The sequence below is a fragment of the Piliocolobus tephrosceles genome, chromosome 3, assembly GCF_002776525.5.
Source record: "Piliocolobus tephrosceles isolate RC106 chromosome 3, ASM277652v3, whole genome shotgun sequence".
NCBI classification, from domain to species: domain Eukaryota; kingdom Metazoa; phylum Chordata; class Mammalia; order Primates; family Cercopithecidae; genus Piliocolobus; species Piliocolobus tephrosceles.
The window spans coordinates 182,780,876-182,794,856 of NC_045436.1; the positions used below are offsets into that span (position 1 = coordinate 182,780,876).

General features: G+C 44.3%; 1 protein-coding gene across 4 annotated transcripts in view; it reads right to left on the reverse strand.

The window, feature by feature from the left end:
• Positions 1–13,981, reverse strand: part of NSD2 (nuclear receptor binding SET domain protein 2) — a 114,701-nt gene that overhangs the window by 62,839 nt on the left and 37,881 nt on the right. For 3 of the 4 annotated variants that reach the window (XM_023206776.2, XM_023206777.1, XM_023206779.1), the window contains exons 4-5: positions 3,510–3,676; positions 1,905–2,387 (exon numbers count right to left, since the gene is read on the reverse strand). In XM_023206776.2, coding sequence (XP_023062544.1) covers positions 1,905–2,387; positions 3,510–3,676 — 650 coding nt within the window. Of the gene's footprint in view, positions 1–1,904; positions 2,388–3,509; positions 3,677–8,047; positions 8,152–13,981 lie in introns of all 4 variants that reach the window. The other variant, XM_023206778.1, reaches the window with a different exon arrangement.

The window sequence follows — 13,981 nt, forward strand, 5'->3', positions numbered from 1 at the left end:
AAATGCCTTTTCTCCCTCTATGGAGATGAGCATTACACAGTAAGTCACAATAATAGCTTTCTAACATCAGATCACCCTTGTATTCCTGAGAAAAGCCCTATGGATTACCCAGGCTGGAGTGAAGTGGCATGATTTCAGCTCACTATGGCCTCTGCCTCCCAGTTCAAGTGATTCTCCTGCCTCAGCCTCCTGAGTAGCTGGGATTACAGGCACACACCATCATGCCCAGCTAATTTTTGTATTTTTAGTAGAGACAGGGTTTTACCATGTTGGCCAGGCTGGCCTCAACCCCTAACCTCAGGTGATTGGCCCACCTTGGCCTCCCAATGTGCTGGGATTATAGGCGTGAGCCACCGCGCCCAGCCATGGATTACTCTTGAAGGTATCACTCAAATGCCTTTCTCTGGTAGAATTTCCAGATCCCACAGAGGGACAAAAAAATCATGTCCAGTAGATTTCTTAGAATACCCACAGTCACCTATTTATGCATCTCTGCCTGAACTCCTCATGGCTCCTTATTGTGCCATGCTGCCTGCCACAAAATACATGCTGGTTAAAGATTCATGGAAAATTTTCTGAAGACAGACTTTTTTTTTTTTTTTGAGGCGGAGTCTCACTCTGTCGCCCAGACTGGAGTGCAGTGGCCGGATCTCAGCTCACTGCAAGCTCCGCCTCCTGGGTTTAAGCCATTCTCCTGCCTCAGCCTCCCGAGTAGCTGGGATTACAGGCAGGCACCACCACACCCAGCTAATTTTTTTTTTGTATTTTCAGTAGAAACGGGGTTTCACCATGTTGGCCAGGATGGTCTCGAACTCCTGACCTCGTAATCCGCCCATCTCAGCTTCCCAAAGTGCTGGGATTACAGGTGTGAGCCACTGCGCCTGGCCGACACTATTGTTTTTGATACCTTTAATCACCACATAGATTTAGACTGCTGAATGGAAAATTCCTATGGAAGTAAATTTAAAATGAACACTTAAAAAAAGCCTTTTAAGCACTAGACTATCTCCCACTTGAAGTCACCTAACCAAAAGTTGGAAGTGGGGAACCCAACTCCTTCAGTTCTTTACAGCCTTTATTATGTACTAACAGACTGTGTGTTTTATGTAAACAATTAAGAAAATTATATAAATGTCTTAATCACATTGCTGCCCTTTTAAATGTCAGGAAAATAAATCAACACCCTCAGTGCCAGTGAGTACAATGAGCTTTATAGACGAGCACATCCTGCACTGGAAGCTTCAGAACAGACTGCTGGAGAAAATGCTAACCTAGAGTCACACATTAAGGACACGGCCACACACTTCAAGCAAAGCGCAGCCTGATGAGACCCACGTCCCTCTGTGCCAGTTTTTTTTAATTTTTTAAGACACAGTGTCGCTCTGTTGTCACCCAGGCTAGAGTGCAGTGATGCCATCACAACTCACTGCAAACCCTGCCTTCAGGACTCAAGGGATCCTCCTGCCTCAGGACAAGGGATTCTCCTGCCTCAGTCTCCCAAGCAGCTAGGACTACAGGCATGTGCCACCATGCCCAGCTAATTTTTGTCGAGATGGGGTTTCACCATGTTGCCCAGGCTGGTCTCAAACTCCTGAGCTGAAGTAATCCTCCCGCCCTGGCCTCTCAAAGTACTGAGATTATGAGCCACTATGCCTGGCCTATTCTAGGTATCTTCTTATCCACATTAGGAGGGATATTTTAGGAACCCAGAGTGCAAGTCAAGTATCTTTTTCCTCAAGGGTCAGAATGGCTGTTCACTAATAATATTTATTTATTAGATCTAAAATCTATGCAAGACTCATGCTAGATTCTCCTGATAATGCTGAGTAACAGATGATTCTGCACTAAAGGGATGTTCCCCAAATTCTGAAACTTGCTAGCATGAAACACAACTTAGTACTGACCTCATCCCTGTGTTTTTGACAGAAGACCAAAAACTGGGATGCTGCATCTCCCTTCCTGCTTCGTGGCGTAGAGGCTGTGGTCTTCTTCCTCCCAGGAGGAGACCCTACTCCTCTTCTGGGGTCAGCCTCTGCCGTCTTTTGAGGAGTACTCTTCACTACATCGGGGTCACTCTCCCGGGTCTCTGCAGAGCTACACAGTTTGGCTCTCCGCCTTCTCTTCATGGGAATGCCCTCTTCCCTCGCAGACTTGGGGTTTTCAGCAGCTTCTTCACCGACTCCTGAGGACTCTGCCATTTCTCCAAAAGACTCTGCAGCAATGCCAGCCTCCTTGGCTACTTGAGGGTTGAGATGAAGCTGGTCCCCCACGTACAGAAAGGTGAACTTGGCTTTCCGCTCCTCAACTGACATGCTTGCAGCTTCTTCTGCTTGAACAATGCCCATTTCCCACTGGGCCCTCAATTTCCCTGAAATAGGTTTCAATAGCTGGGGGTGGGGGGGGAAAAGAGAGACACTATAAGTTTTATTACACAAACTTAAAAGTTAACTACTTTTGCTAGGCACATGATTCATGCCTATAATCCCAGCACTTACGGATGTCGAGGCAGATGGATCACTTGATGCCAGGAGTTTAAGACCAGCCTGGCCAACATGGCAAAACCCCGTCTCTACTAAAATACAAAAGATAAGCCAGGCATGGTAGTGCATGCCTGTGGTCCCAGCTACTAGGGAGGCTGAGACACGAGAATCACTTGAACTGGGAGGCGTTAGATGCAGTAAGCCCAGACCACACCACTGCACTCTAGCCTGGGGCGACACAGCGAGACCCTGCCTCAAAAAAAAAAAAAAAAAGAATACTTTTACATTTTCACGTAATTTTAGAAATAAAAAACTTGACCAGTGTGGTGGCTCCTGCCTATAATCCCAGCACCTGCAGAGGCCAAGGCAGATGCATCACCTGAGGTCAGGAGTTCAAGACCAGTCTGGCCAACCTGGTGAAACCCTGTCTCTACTAAAAATACAAAAATTAGCCAGGTGTGGTGGCAGGCACCTGTAATTCCAGCTACTTGGGAGGCTGAGGCAGGAGAATCGCTTGAACCTGGGGGGCAGAGGATGCAGTGAGCCGAGATCATGCCATTGCACTCCAGCCTGGGCGATAAGAGTGAAAATCCATCTCAAAAAAATTTTAAAAAATAATAGAAATAAAAAACGTATAAAAACCAATTTTAGAATTCAGCCCAACATAATACCTTTATTGTTTCTTTAAACCAGAAATCAATTCCTATCACATTACATTAATATAATCCCTCTCTATGTATGTGTGTGTGTGTATATGTGTGTGTATAAATACATATAAAAATAAAAATTCTAAAACAAGTTATCTCTAAGAGTCATCAAATGAGCAAAAAAAAAAATAAGTTGTGTCTCTAAAAAAACTTTATCATATTGTAACATAGCATTCTTGGGCAAAAGTCAACTATGAAAGAGATTGTTAAGCCATTACAATATTTCGAGCAAGTAAGTATAAGTTCAAATCAAAAATAAGTTAACTTAAAGAATAAAAATTAAATTTCTGGTTTAAAAGTAGACTGAAGGGTCATCTATCACCTTAATTTTCTCAGCTTTCGTGGGTGCCTGCTTGGCACTTTCCTGGCATAATTTTTCAAACTGTCCTTCTCCTTCAAAAGCTACGAGGCTCTTCTCAAATATCCAAGCTCTTTCTGGGGCGTCACCAAAGAACTGTACGTGATACTGGCGTGCACTCTTTTTCTGACCTAGTTTTTAAAATAAAATGTTAGAAAATGAAAGTTAGTTCTGGGATGAAATTAATCAAATCTACTGCTGTTTTGCAGTTGTTTTCCTTGGTGTTGTTTGAGCCTGTTAACCTCAAAATAAGTTCTATACTTATCCCTACCATGCCACATGCCAAAGAGGGAAACTAACTTACAAGAGACTCAGATAAGGTTCTAAAATTGACTGGGAAAGAAAGCCAACCAGGCCAGGCGCGGTCCCTCAAGCCTGTAATCCCAACACTTTGGGAGGCTGAGGTGGGTAGATTGTTTGAGCTCAGGAGTTTGAGACCAGCCTGGGCAACATGGCAAAACCCCGTCTCCACGAAAAATGCAAAAATTAGCCAGGTGTGGTGGTGTGCACCTGTAGTACCAGCTACTCGGGAGGCCGAGGTGAGAAGATGGCGTGAGCCTGGGAGGCAGATGTTGCAGTGAGCCAAGACTGTACCACTGCACTCCAGCCTGGGTGACAGAGCCAGACTCTGTCTTAAAAACAAAAAAAAAAGAAAGAAAAAAGCTAGCTAGCCGACTAAATGCACTCCTTTATTCCCTCTTAAAAAGATACCAAATAAGACAAGAGGACATCTGCAAGAAAGGAGTGACAGCAGCAGTGAAGGAGGCAGTATACTGACATCACACGACCTGGGTTCAAATACCAGCCCTGCTACCTAACAGCTAGCTACCCCGCTGTCTCACAGTCCTAGGGGGACAAGAGCATCAGTGGCCTCAGAGAGCTGCTCAGACCACAGAGTAACCCCACAGATGCCCACTACTCTTAACTCTTAGCTGAGAGGAAGAAGCCATGTCCTACAATGCAGCCAGGGGGAACTGGATGAGGAAAGAAAGAGGCCCAAAATCCAAGAGAGGAGGTACCAGATTCCACTGAAGTCAAATGAGAAGGTGAATACAGGTAAGCAGGTTAAAAAGTCAGATCTCTGTGCCAGGTGAGAAGAGGGAGGGGGATCTCCCTGGGGCAGTGAGGTGGGGAGGGTGGCGGTTACCACTTCCTGTCCCCTCATGCAGAACACTGGCCCCGAGGAATCAAAGGATACTTCCTGAAGACCTGAAGTGCTCCAAAGGAAAAATCTCTCCAGTGAGTCTTTTGGAGATTCCCCTAATTAAGTGGCCAATGGCCAATCAGACCCTCTAACGCAAAGGAGGGTGGGATAACCAAGCCTCCCCACCCATGGGTGCAGGCAGCTCTAAGTGCTGTGCTCTTAAACACAAGCCCAGCACCAAAGAACCCCTGGACCCAGGGAAGCATCCAGTATGAATGAATCCAAAACACACAGAAATGAATGGTCCTCTGCGGGGCCACAGACACAAGACAAGGGAAGAGAAGACACCCAATAGAGAAACCCCGTGTGCTATGAAAAGAGAACACAGAAAAACAAAGAGGTATTTGAAATTCTAAAATACAACTATGAAAAAAAAATTCAACAAGAAAGCTTGGAAGATAAGATATCTCCCAGAAAGAAGAAAAAAATTAAGATGAAAAATACCTATTTCCATAGCAACCTGTAACATCAATCTAGGAGGTCGGATACCCAAATAATAGGCTTTCTGGAGAAACAGAGAAGCTCCAAGAATAAACCCAAAATCAAGTCTCCAACTAAAACAGCCCTAAATGTCCCAACATCCACAGCAGAGCACACCCTGCTGAAATTCAAGCCGCTTGGGGTTGGGCGAAGAGCCAGCCTCCAACTTAATGGAACAAGAAATAGAATAGCAAGGCAGGTGAATAATAGCAAATTATGTGAAGAATGGCCAAAAACTCTGGATGCTATAAAGAAATGGAGTAATACCTTCAAAATTCCTAGGGGAATTTCTTCTCAACATAAAATTCTATACCCAGTCAAACCGTCAATCAAGTGTGAAGATAGAAAAGCAGCATATTCTAGGCCAGGCACGGTAGCTCACGCCTGTAATCCCAGCACTTTGGGAGGCTAAGGTGGGCGGATCACCTCAGATCAGGAGATGGAGACCAGCCTGGCCAACACGGTGAAATCCTGTCTCTACTAAAACAGAAAAGACTAGCCACGCATGGTGGTGTGTGCCTGTAGGCCCAGCTACTCGGGAGGCTGAGGCAAGAGAATCACTTGAAACCAGGAGGCAAAGATTGCAATGAGTCAAGATCGTGCCACCGTACTCCAGCCTGGCAACAGAGCAGGGCTCCATCTCAAAAAAAAAAAAAAAAAAAGTAGCATACTCTGAATTGCAAGGACTCAAAACTTACTTCCCATACGAACTGTCTTAAGATACCAAAAATAGCCTCCAGGAAAAAAGGAAACTTAACCAAGAAAGAACACAGTATAGAACTGTAGGGACCAGCCCTACAGGGCCTGTGGGTTTTTTCTCCTTGTGTGCAGAGACGAGATATCATAGAAATAAAGACACAAGCAGGGCGCGGTGGCTCAAGCCTGTAATCCCAGCACTTTGGGAGGCCGAGACGGGCGGACCATGAGCTCAGGAGATCGAGACCATCCTGGCTAACATGGTGAAACCCCGTCTCTACTAAAAAATACAAAAAACTAGCCGGGCGAGGTGGCGGGCGTCTGTAGTCCCAGCTACTCGGGAGGCTGAGGCAGGAGAATGGCGTGAACCCGGGAGGTGGAGCTTGCAGTGAGCTGAGATCCGGCCACTGCACTCCAGCCTGGGCGACAGAGCGAGACACCATCTCAAAAAAAAAAAAAAAAAAAAACACAAGACAAAGAGATAGAAGAAAAGACAGCTGGGCACAAGGGACCACTACCACCAAGATGCAGAGACCAGTAGTGGCCCTGAATGCCTGACTGCGCTGTTATTTATTGTAAGCAAGGCAAGGGGGCAGGGTAAGGAGTGTGAGCCATCTCCAATGATAGGTAAGGTCGCACGAGTCATGTGTCCACCGGACAGGGGGCCCTTCCCTGTTTGGTAGCCGAGGCAGAGAGAGGGGGGACAGCTTACATCATTATTTCTTCTATGTATTTCAAAGACTTTAGTACTTTCACTAATTCTGCTATGGCTCTCTAGAAGGTGGAGCCAGGTGTACAGAGCAGAACATGAAAGTGAAACAGGAGCATGACCGCTGAAGCACAGCATCACAGGGAGACGTTTAGGCCTCCAGATGGCTGCAGACAGGCTTGACTGATGTCAGGCCCTACACAAGAGGTGGTGAAGCAGAGTATTGTCTAACCTCCCCCCCACCCCAGGGAAAAGGAGACTCCCTTTCCTGGTCTGCTAAGTAACAGGTGCCTTGCCAGGTACTGGAGCTACCGCTAGACCAAGGTCTGTAAGTAACGGTTGCCTTCCCAGGCACTGGTGTTACCGCTAGACCAAGGAGCCCTCTAGTGGCCCTGTCCGGGCGTGACAGAGGGCTCACACTCTTGTCTTCTGGTCACTTCTCATCGTGTCCCTTCAGCTCCTATCTCTGTATGGCCTGGTTTTTCCTAGGTTATAACTGTAGAACAGAGATTATTATAACATTGGAATAAAGAGTAATATAATACTACAAACTAATGATTGATAATATTCATATATAATCATGTCTATATTCTATATCTAATAAAACTATTCTAAGTATTTTCTTTATTAGACTGGAACAGCCTGTGCCTTCAATCTCTTGCCTTGGCACCTGGGTGGCTTGCTGCCCACATAGAACTACAGAAAACAATGTAAATAACTAGGGAAAGCAGCTTAAAGAAAGTCTAAGCTTATTGCAGTGCAAAAGGTTAAGAATGCTAGCAAACCAGATTCAAGCAGGAAAAAGGAAGATTCTAGGAGAGGGGAATCTCTTTCTTCCAAGGGAAGAAAAGATGAGAGAAAAGAACTTTTTTACAAAGAAAGAAAATCTAAGTAATAAGGAAAGAGGGTTAAAAGATGAGTTCCAAGGAGCAGAAAGGGAAGATGAGACTCAAACCCAGGTTTTCAATTTTTTTTTACAGAGAAAAAATAACTATATAAATATATAAACAGGAGAAACTAACTTCATCATAAGGATGAGTTTTAAGGATGAGGAGATGAATACTTTAAAAAAATTAAGGCTGTATGGACAACATAGCACATGATTTCAAAAGAAAGGCAATAATTAACTCCAAGGAAAACAAAAGGTTTTACAAAAAGGAAAATGCAATTACAGAACACAACTTGGTTTTTCACTGAATGATATTTACATAGTCAAAATTATGTAAACACTTATTTTTCATTTATTACAAATAGTGACTTAATTATATGGGGAGAATGGGGGGAAAGAAATAGAAAATGGCTGAAGAGCTCAATCTTCATTTTCCATGATAGAAAGTTAACAGAAAAACGTCTACATGAAAAGTCAAAGTATTAAAAGTAGAAGAAAATGTTGAAAGAGATAAAAATAATTACCTCTGGGGAGGAGAGAGGAAGGCAGGGGATGATTTTTCACTATTAATCTTTCAGTACAATTTGACTTGTTTTTAAGTGTTCAAACTTCTTTGATTTGAAAATACCTAAGATTCAAGGATATGTCAAGGGATTTGTGACTTCTTCCATTACTTTAAAACTTCGTAAGAACTTTTTCTTAGTAATGAAAATGAATACAGGTATGTTATAGCATTTTTATAATAAAGAAAACCTGTAACAGTACACACAATATAAAATTAACCCATGTTTATAAATAATGACACAGACCAATGCTCCTTGCATGTCAGGTGGGAAAAAAAGCAGAAGAGATCATTCCAATCAATTCCAAGTTTGTAAAATAAATGAGTGTAACATTCTGAAGTTCTTTCCTATCTAGAAATTTGATAACATAACCGAATTTTCTACTATTTTTGTGGGTTTCTTTAATCCACATGAACTATTTTTTGGTCCAAGTTGAGAGGTGAGTATCTCACTGTTTTTATTTTACCAATAATTAACTAGTTGTCCCAGTACTATGTATTAGTAATTCTCCCTTCCTATGCAATTTCTTTCCTTTTTTTTTTTTTTTTTTTGAGATGGAGTCTCACTCTGTCACCCAGGCTGGAGTGAATCAGTGCACTCTCGGGTCACTGCAACCTCCGCCTCCTGGGCTCAAGCAATTCTCCTGCCTTAGCCAGAGGAGGTGGGATTACATGCGCCTGCGACTACACCTGGCTAATTTTTGTACTGTTAGCAGAAACAGGGTTTCATCATGTTAACCAGGCTGGTCTCGAACTCCTGACCTCAAGTCATCCACCTGCCTCGGCCTCCCAAAGTGATGGAATTACAGGCATGAGCCACTGCACCTGGCCCTCTTTCTATGCAAGTTCTGATGTTCATTAATCACCATCTATATAAAAATGCATGTCACTGACCTCCCCATCTACATCCCCTTCTAAAAGAACCTGGCTTCTATTAACAGTCCTGGTACCTAATTTTGTACTGTGTTCCTTTTTTCCCCATCACAGCCCATTAGACTACAGGTAGTCTGTAACTCTCTGGGCTCAACTAAGCCAGAGTTTCTCTCCAGATTTTGTGGAGCCTGTTAAGTTCCATGCATGCAAAATGAACCCCACCAAGAGACAAGGCTGCCTCAGAGATAAAGCTCCAGGGAGGGAAGAGAAGCCATAAAGATGCAGACAAGGCCAGGTGTCTGTTGAAGCCAAGAAGGAAGCACAGGAGCAAAGTCACAAGGACATGAGACCACAGAGCTCGCTGGGAAACAAAGAACAAGCATGACCATGCCTGTTTCCCAGTTCAGTCTCTGGAGGGCACCAGAGCCACAAAATAGGTAAAGCAGACACTGCCAGAACTACAAGTAGAAAAACAGCACATCCACAATCCCATGGGAAATTTTAACACACCTCTCAGCAACTAATAGAACAAGCAAGAAACAAATCAGTAAGAAGGTCATATTATCAAATAGCACAAGACATGAGAAAGTCAGATTACCTGCAATATTTTTAGAAAATGCTGGATTTTTTTCCTATATAAAGCAATGAGGGTTAATTCTTAACATTCCCTTCCATAACACAGAAAAAGTGACAACAAAAATCTCCACAACAGAAAATTACTTGATTCCAGACCACAGTTATCTAAAGAGAAAACCAGCGAGTGTGATATCTAAAACATATAGTTATCTTCTGCTTCCAACTTAAAAGGTTGTGCCTCAACCGCCCTGGCCAATATGGTGAAACCCTGTCTCTAGCAAAAATACAAAATTAGCTGGGCGTGGTGACACATGCCTGTAGTACCAGCTACTCGGGAGGCTGAGGCAGGAGAATCACTTGAACCTGGGAGGTACTGTGAGGTTGCAGTGAGCCGAGATGGTGCCACTGCACTCCAGCCTGGGTGACAGAGCAAGACTTGGTCTCAAAAAAAGGTTGAGCCTCAAAGCTGCTAGCCCACCTAGGTGCCTGGTAGATAGTAGCTAACACAGGTTCTGCTGCTAAAAATTACAAAAATGCTATTAAGACTTTCATTAGCCGGGCGCAGTGGCTCACGCCTGTAATCCCAGAACTTTGGGAGGCCGAGACAGGCAGATCACAAGGTCAGGAGATCGAGACCATCCTGGCTAACACTGTGAAACCCCGTCTCTACTAAAAATACAAAATATTAGCCGGGCACGGTGGTGGGCACCTGTAGTCCCAGCTACACGGGAGGCTGAGGCAGAAGAATGGCGTGAACCCGGCGGGTGGAGCTTGCAGTGAGTGGAGATCACGCCACTGCACTCCAGCCTGGGCGACAGAGCGAGACTCCATCTCCAAAAAAAAAAAAAAAATAAGACTTTCATTCATTAACTTAAGATTTCCAAAGGAAATTTTGATTTCCAAAAGAATCTAGATTTAGCTGTAGCTTATGAGTTATGTTCATTTTTGCATGTATATTACACTTCAGTTTTCAAAACTTAAGTATATTACTAAGATACACTAAGATTCAAGCTGGTCCATAAATCCCACACATGATAAATAAATTTTTTTTTAATGGGGGCCAGGCGCGGTGGCTCACGCCTGTAATCACAGCACTTTGGGAGGCCGAGTCGGGCGGATCACAAGGTCAGAAGTTTGAGACCAGCCTTGCCAACATGGTAAAACCCCAGCTCTACTAAAAATACAAGAATTAGCTGGGCATGGTGGTGTGCTCCTGTAATCCCAACTACTCGGGAGGCTGAGACTGGAGAATCGCTTCAACACAGGAGGCTGCAGTGAGCCGAGATCATACCACTGTACTCCAGCCTGGATGAGTGAGCAAGACTCCGTCTCCACAAAAAAAAAAAAAAAAAAAAAAAAAAAACACAACAGGATAGGAATAGAGGGTAGAAAAATATAAAAGTACCGGCTTCACAGGACCCATGTTCAGCCCACTCCATGGCAGATCTCTTCTTCACGTCCCTGCCCTTCCAAAACGACACTCACCATTCACTGTCTCATTCTCATCGTGGGGTGCTGCAGGCCAAGTGTTGGAGAATCAAAAATGGACCCAAGAGCTCCACTCGGAGCAAGGGCTCAGCACTGCTTGGAGACCTACTGCACACAGAGTTTCCCTTGCAAACTCTGTCTCCCAGAGCAATGAACACAACCAGCGACCAGACCTGGGCTCCTACATACCATTCTGTACTCAAAGAACCTAGGCCTTCTCTGAGAAATGGCTGATGCTAGGGTTGGGGGGAAAAAAAGAAAACAGTACAAGATGAGCCTGGAACATCTTGTTCTACCAGAACATAAAGAGGTACTCAGGGGTTGACGGGGACATGTCAAAGGCATACAGCTGAAAGGAACTTAATGGGACTCCCACTGGTCAAATTTGGGACAATGTGAGGATTCAAGAAAATAAGGACTAAAATACATAACTCATTTTTTTTAAGGGGGAGTTCATTTCCACAGAAAAATGACAGCTAAAAGGTAGAAAGTGCAGTAATAGCCAGTTACCATTTAACAAGTCCATGATGAATCATCAAGGACTGCTAAAGCCATGGTTGTTGGGGACAGGTATGGTGGCTCACACATGTAATCCCAACAATTTGGGAGGCCAAGGCAGGAGGAAGATCACCTGAGCCCAGGAGTTTGAGCCTGGAGTGAGCTATGATTGTGCCACTGTACTCCAGCCTGGATGGAGCAACAGAGCCAAGACCCTATCTCAAAACAACAACAAAAGTTACACTGTTGGGACAGACTACAAGCACAGTCCACAGGTCCCTCATTAGTGACAATGGAGACCTGTGCCTTTCCACAGAGAGCTCTGGTGGCCATAGCCTACCAGGGGTGGGTCAGTTGACACATAAGCTCCTTCTAATGTAGTCTGACTAGCACTCTGTCCTTCCCTCACTTCTCTTTGTTCTACTTACTTCCTTTGACCCCTTTTCTTTTTAATATTATCTAAATCTCCTTTCAGCTGGAGGGTATCTACCCAGGCTTGACTCCTTCTGAACAGCTTTTCAAATGTACGTATATTTTACACTCTAATGCCTTCACGAGAAAAAAAAAGTATATATCAGTCTTCTGAAGTAGGCTTGCTTGTGCCTCCTACTCTACATTCCACAATAATTTCTAGAGAAGCAGACTGCTGAGGTGAGGGAGACCACTGCCCAGCCTAGGCTGGTGCAGGACACTCCCTTCTTCTGCACACAGATCTTTAGTAACGGGCCAAAGCTATCTTTCAAGGTTCCAACTTTGAGATACAACCTGGCCTTCTGACCTAGGTCTGATCATGAGAAAGCTAAAGCGGTCATGAGGAATTGGGGATTGAGAGTGCTGCTCTAGACTAGCAGAAGCTGAAGAGGCACAACCACCAGATGCAAAGTATGCATCTCAACCCCAAAGTGCAGAAAAAGGCAGGTATGGGGCCTGCTGGGGACATGCCCCTATACCTGCTTTTAGCACAATAACAGACCTTGTTACTGATGTGATGTTTCCCAAAATGTGGCTGGGTGCTGAGTCAACAAGGAAACTGTCCTTGTTCTGACGTATTTGGTGGTAACAGTGCCACGACAGCTACCAGATATCATGTAACAAAAGAGATGGAGGCTAGGCACAGTGACTCATGCCTATAATCCCATTGGCAGGCCACAAGGCAGGTGGATCATGAGGTCAAGAGATCAAGATCATCCTAGTCAACATGGTGAAACCCCGCCTGTACTAAAAATATAAAAACTACCTGGGTGTGGTAGTGCGCACCTGTAGTCCCACCTACTCAGGAGGCTGAGGCAGGAGAATGCTTGAACCTGAGAGGCAGAGGTTGCAATGAGCCAAAATCGCGCCACTGCACTCCAGCCTAGGCAACAGAGTGAGACTCTGTCTCAAAAAAAAAAGAGATGCAACAGGTAGAACAAGATGTTTCAAGGTGGAGAATCTAGATGAGGGGAAAGGTGTCTGCTGTGCTGTTTTGCTTTGACTTGAAAGTTTTTAAGATAGATAAAAAAATCAAATATTTCACACATACACACAAAAACTAGAATCCAAGTATGCCCATCTGGCATTATATATTGAAAACTGACGGAATACCTGAGGACATGCAAACACTTAAAAACAGACACAAAACTACTAAAATTAACCAAATACTAGGTGGCTACAGGGTTAATAACTGGTCAAACAGGAAGGTTTTCAGGAAGCAGCTATAGAAGAAACCAAGGGAATCGGGATTGATAAAATAAAAACTCAGGTTTTAAAAGTAAAAGTGAGGATAATAACAATTGCTAATACAAGCGTCCCGTGGTCACTGCATTAAGACCTTTCCATGAAGGTGATGGTATCACCTTCCTCGTTTTCATATACAGGGAACCTGAAGCTTAGCAAGATTAAGTTCATTATCAAGATTAGCCAGCTGGACTAGACCCTGGCAGGCTGATTCCTGAGTCCCAGCCTCAACCACAGAGAGTAACATGACAGTGCCATAAGCACAAGAGTGAAAGCACTTAGCCACAGTGCAAGGTCCAGGAATCAAGCAAAGAAAGAGAGATGAGGCCGGGCACAGTGGCTCATGCCTGTAATCCCAGCACTTTGGGAGGCCAAGGCGGGCAGATCACTTGAGGTCAGGAGTTTGAGACCAGTCTGGCCCATATGGTGAAACCCTGTCTCTACTAAAAATACAAAGATTAGCTGGGCGTAGTGGCGCACGCCTGTAATTCCAGCTACTCGGGAGGCTGAGGCATAAGAATTGCTTGAAACCAGGAGGCAGAGGTTGCAGTGAGCTGAGATCATGCCAGTGCACTCCAGCCTGGGAGACAGAATGAAACTGTGTCTCAAAAAAAAAAAAAAAAGAGAGAGATGAATAAAAATAACAGTATATCTGAATGTCAGAGAAGCTGTTGTAGACTACATGAATTACTTAACTCCAAGGCAGGGGAAAGATGCAATGATATTAAAGTTGAGCTGCAGCACT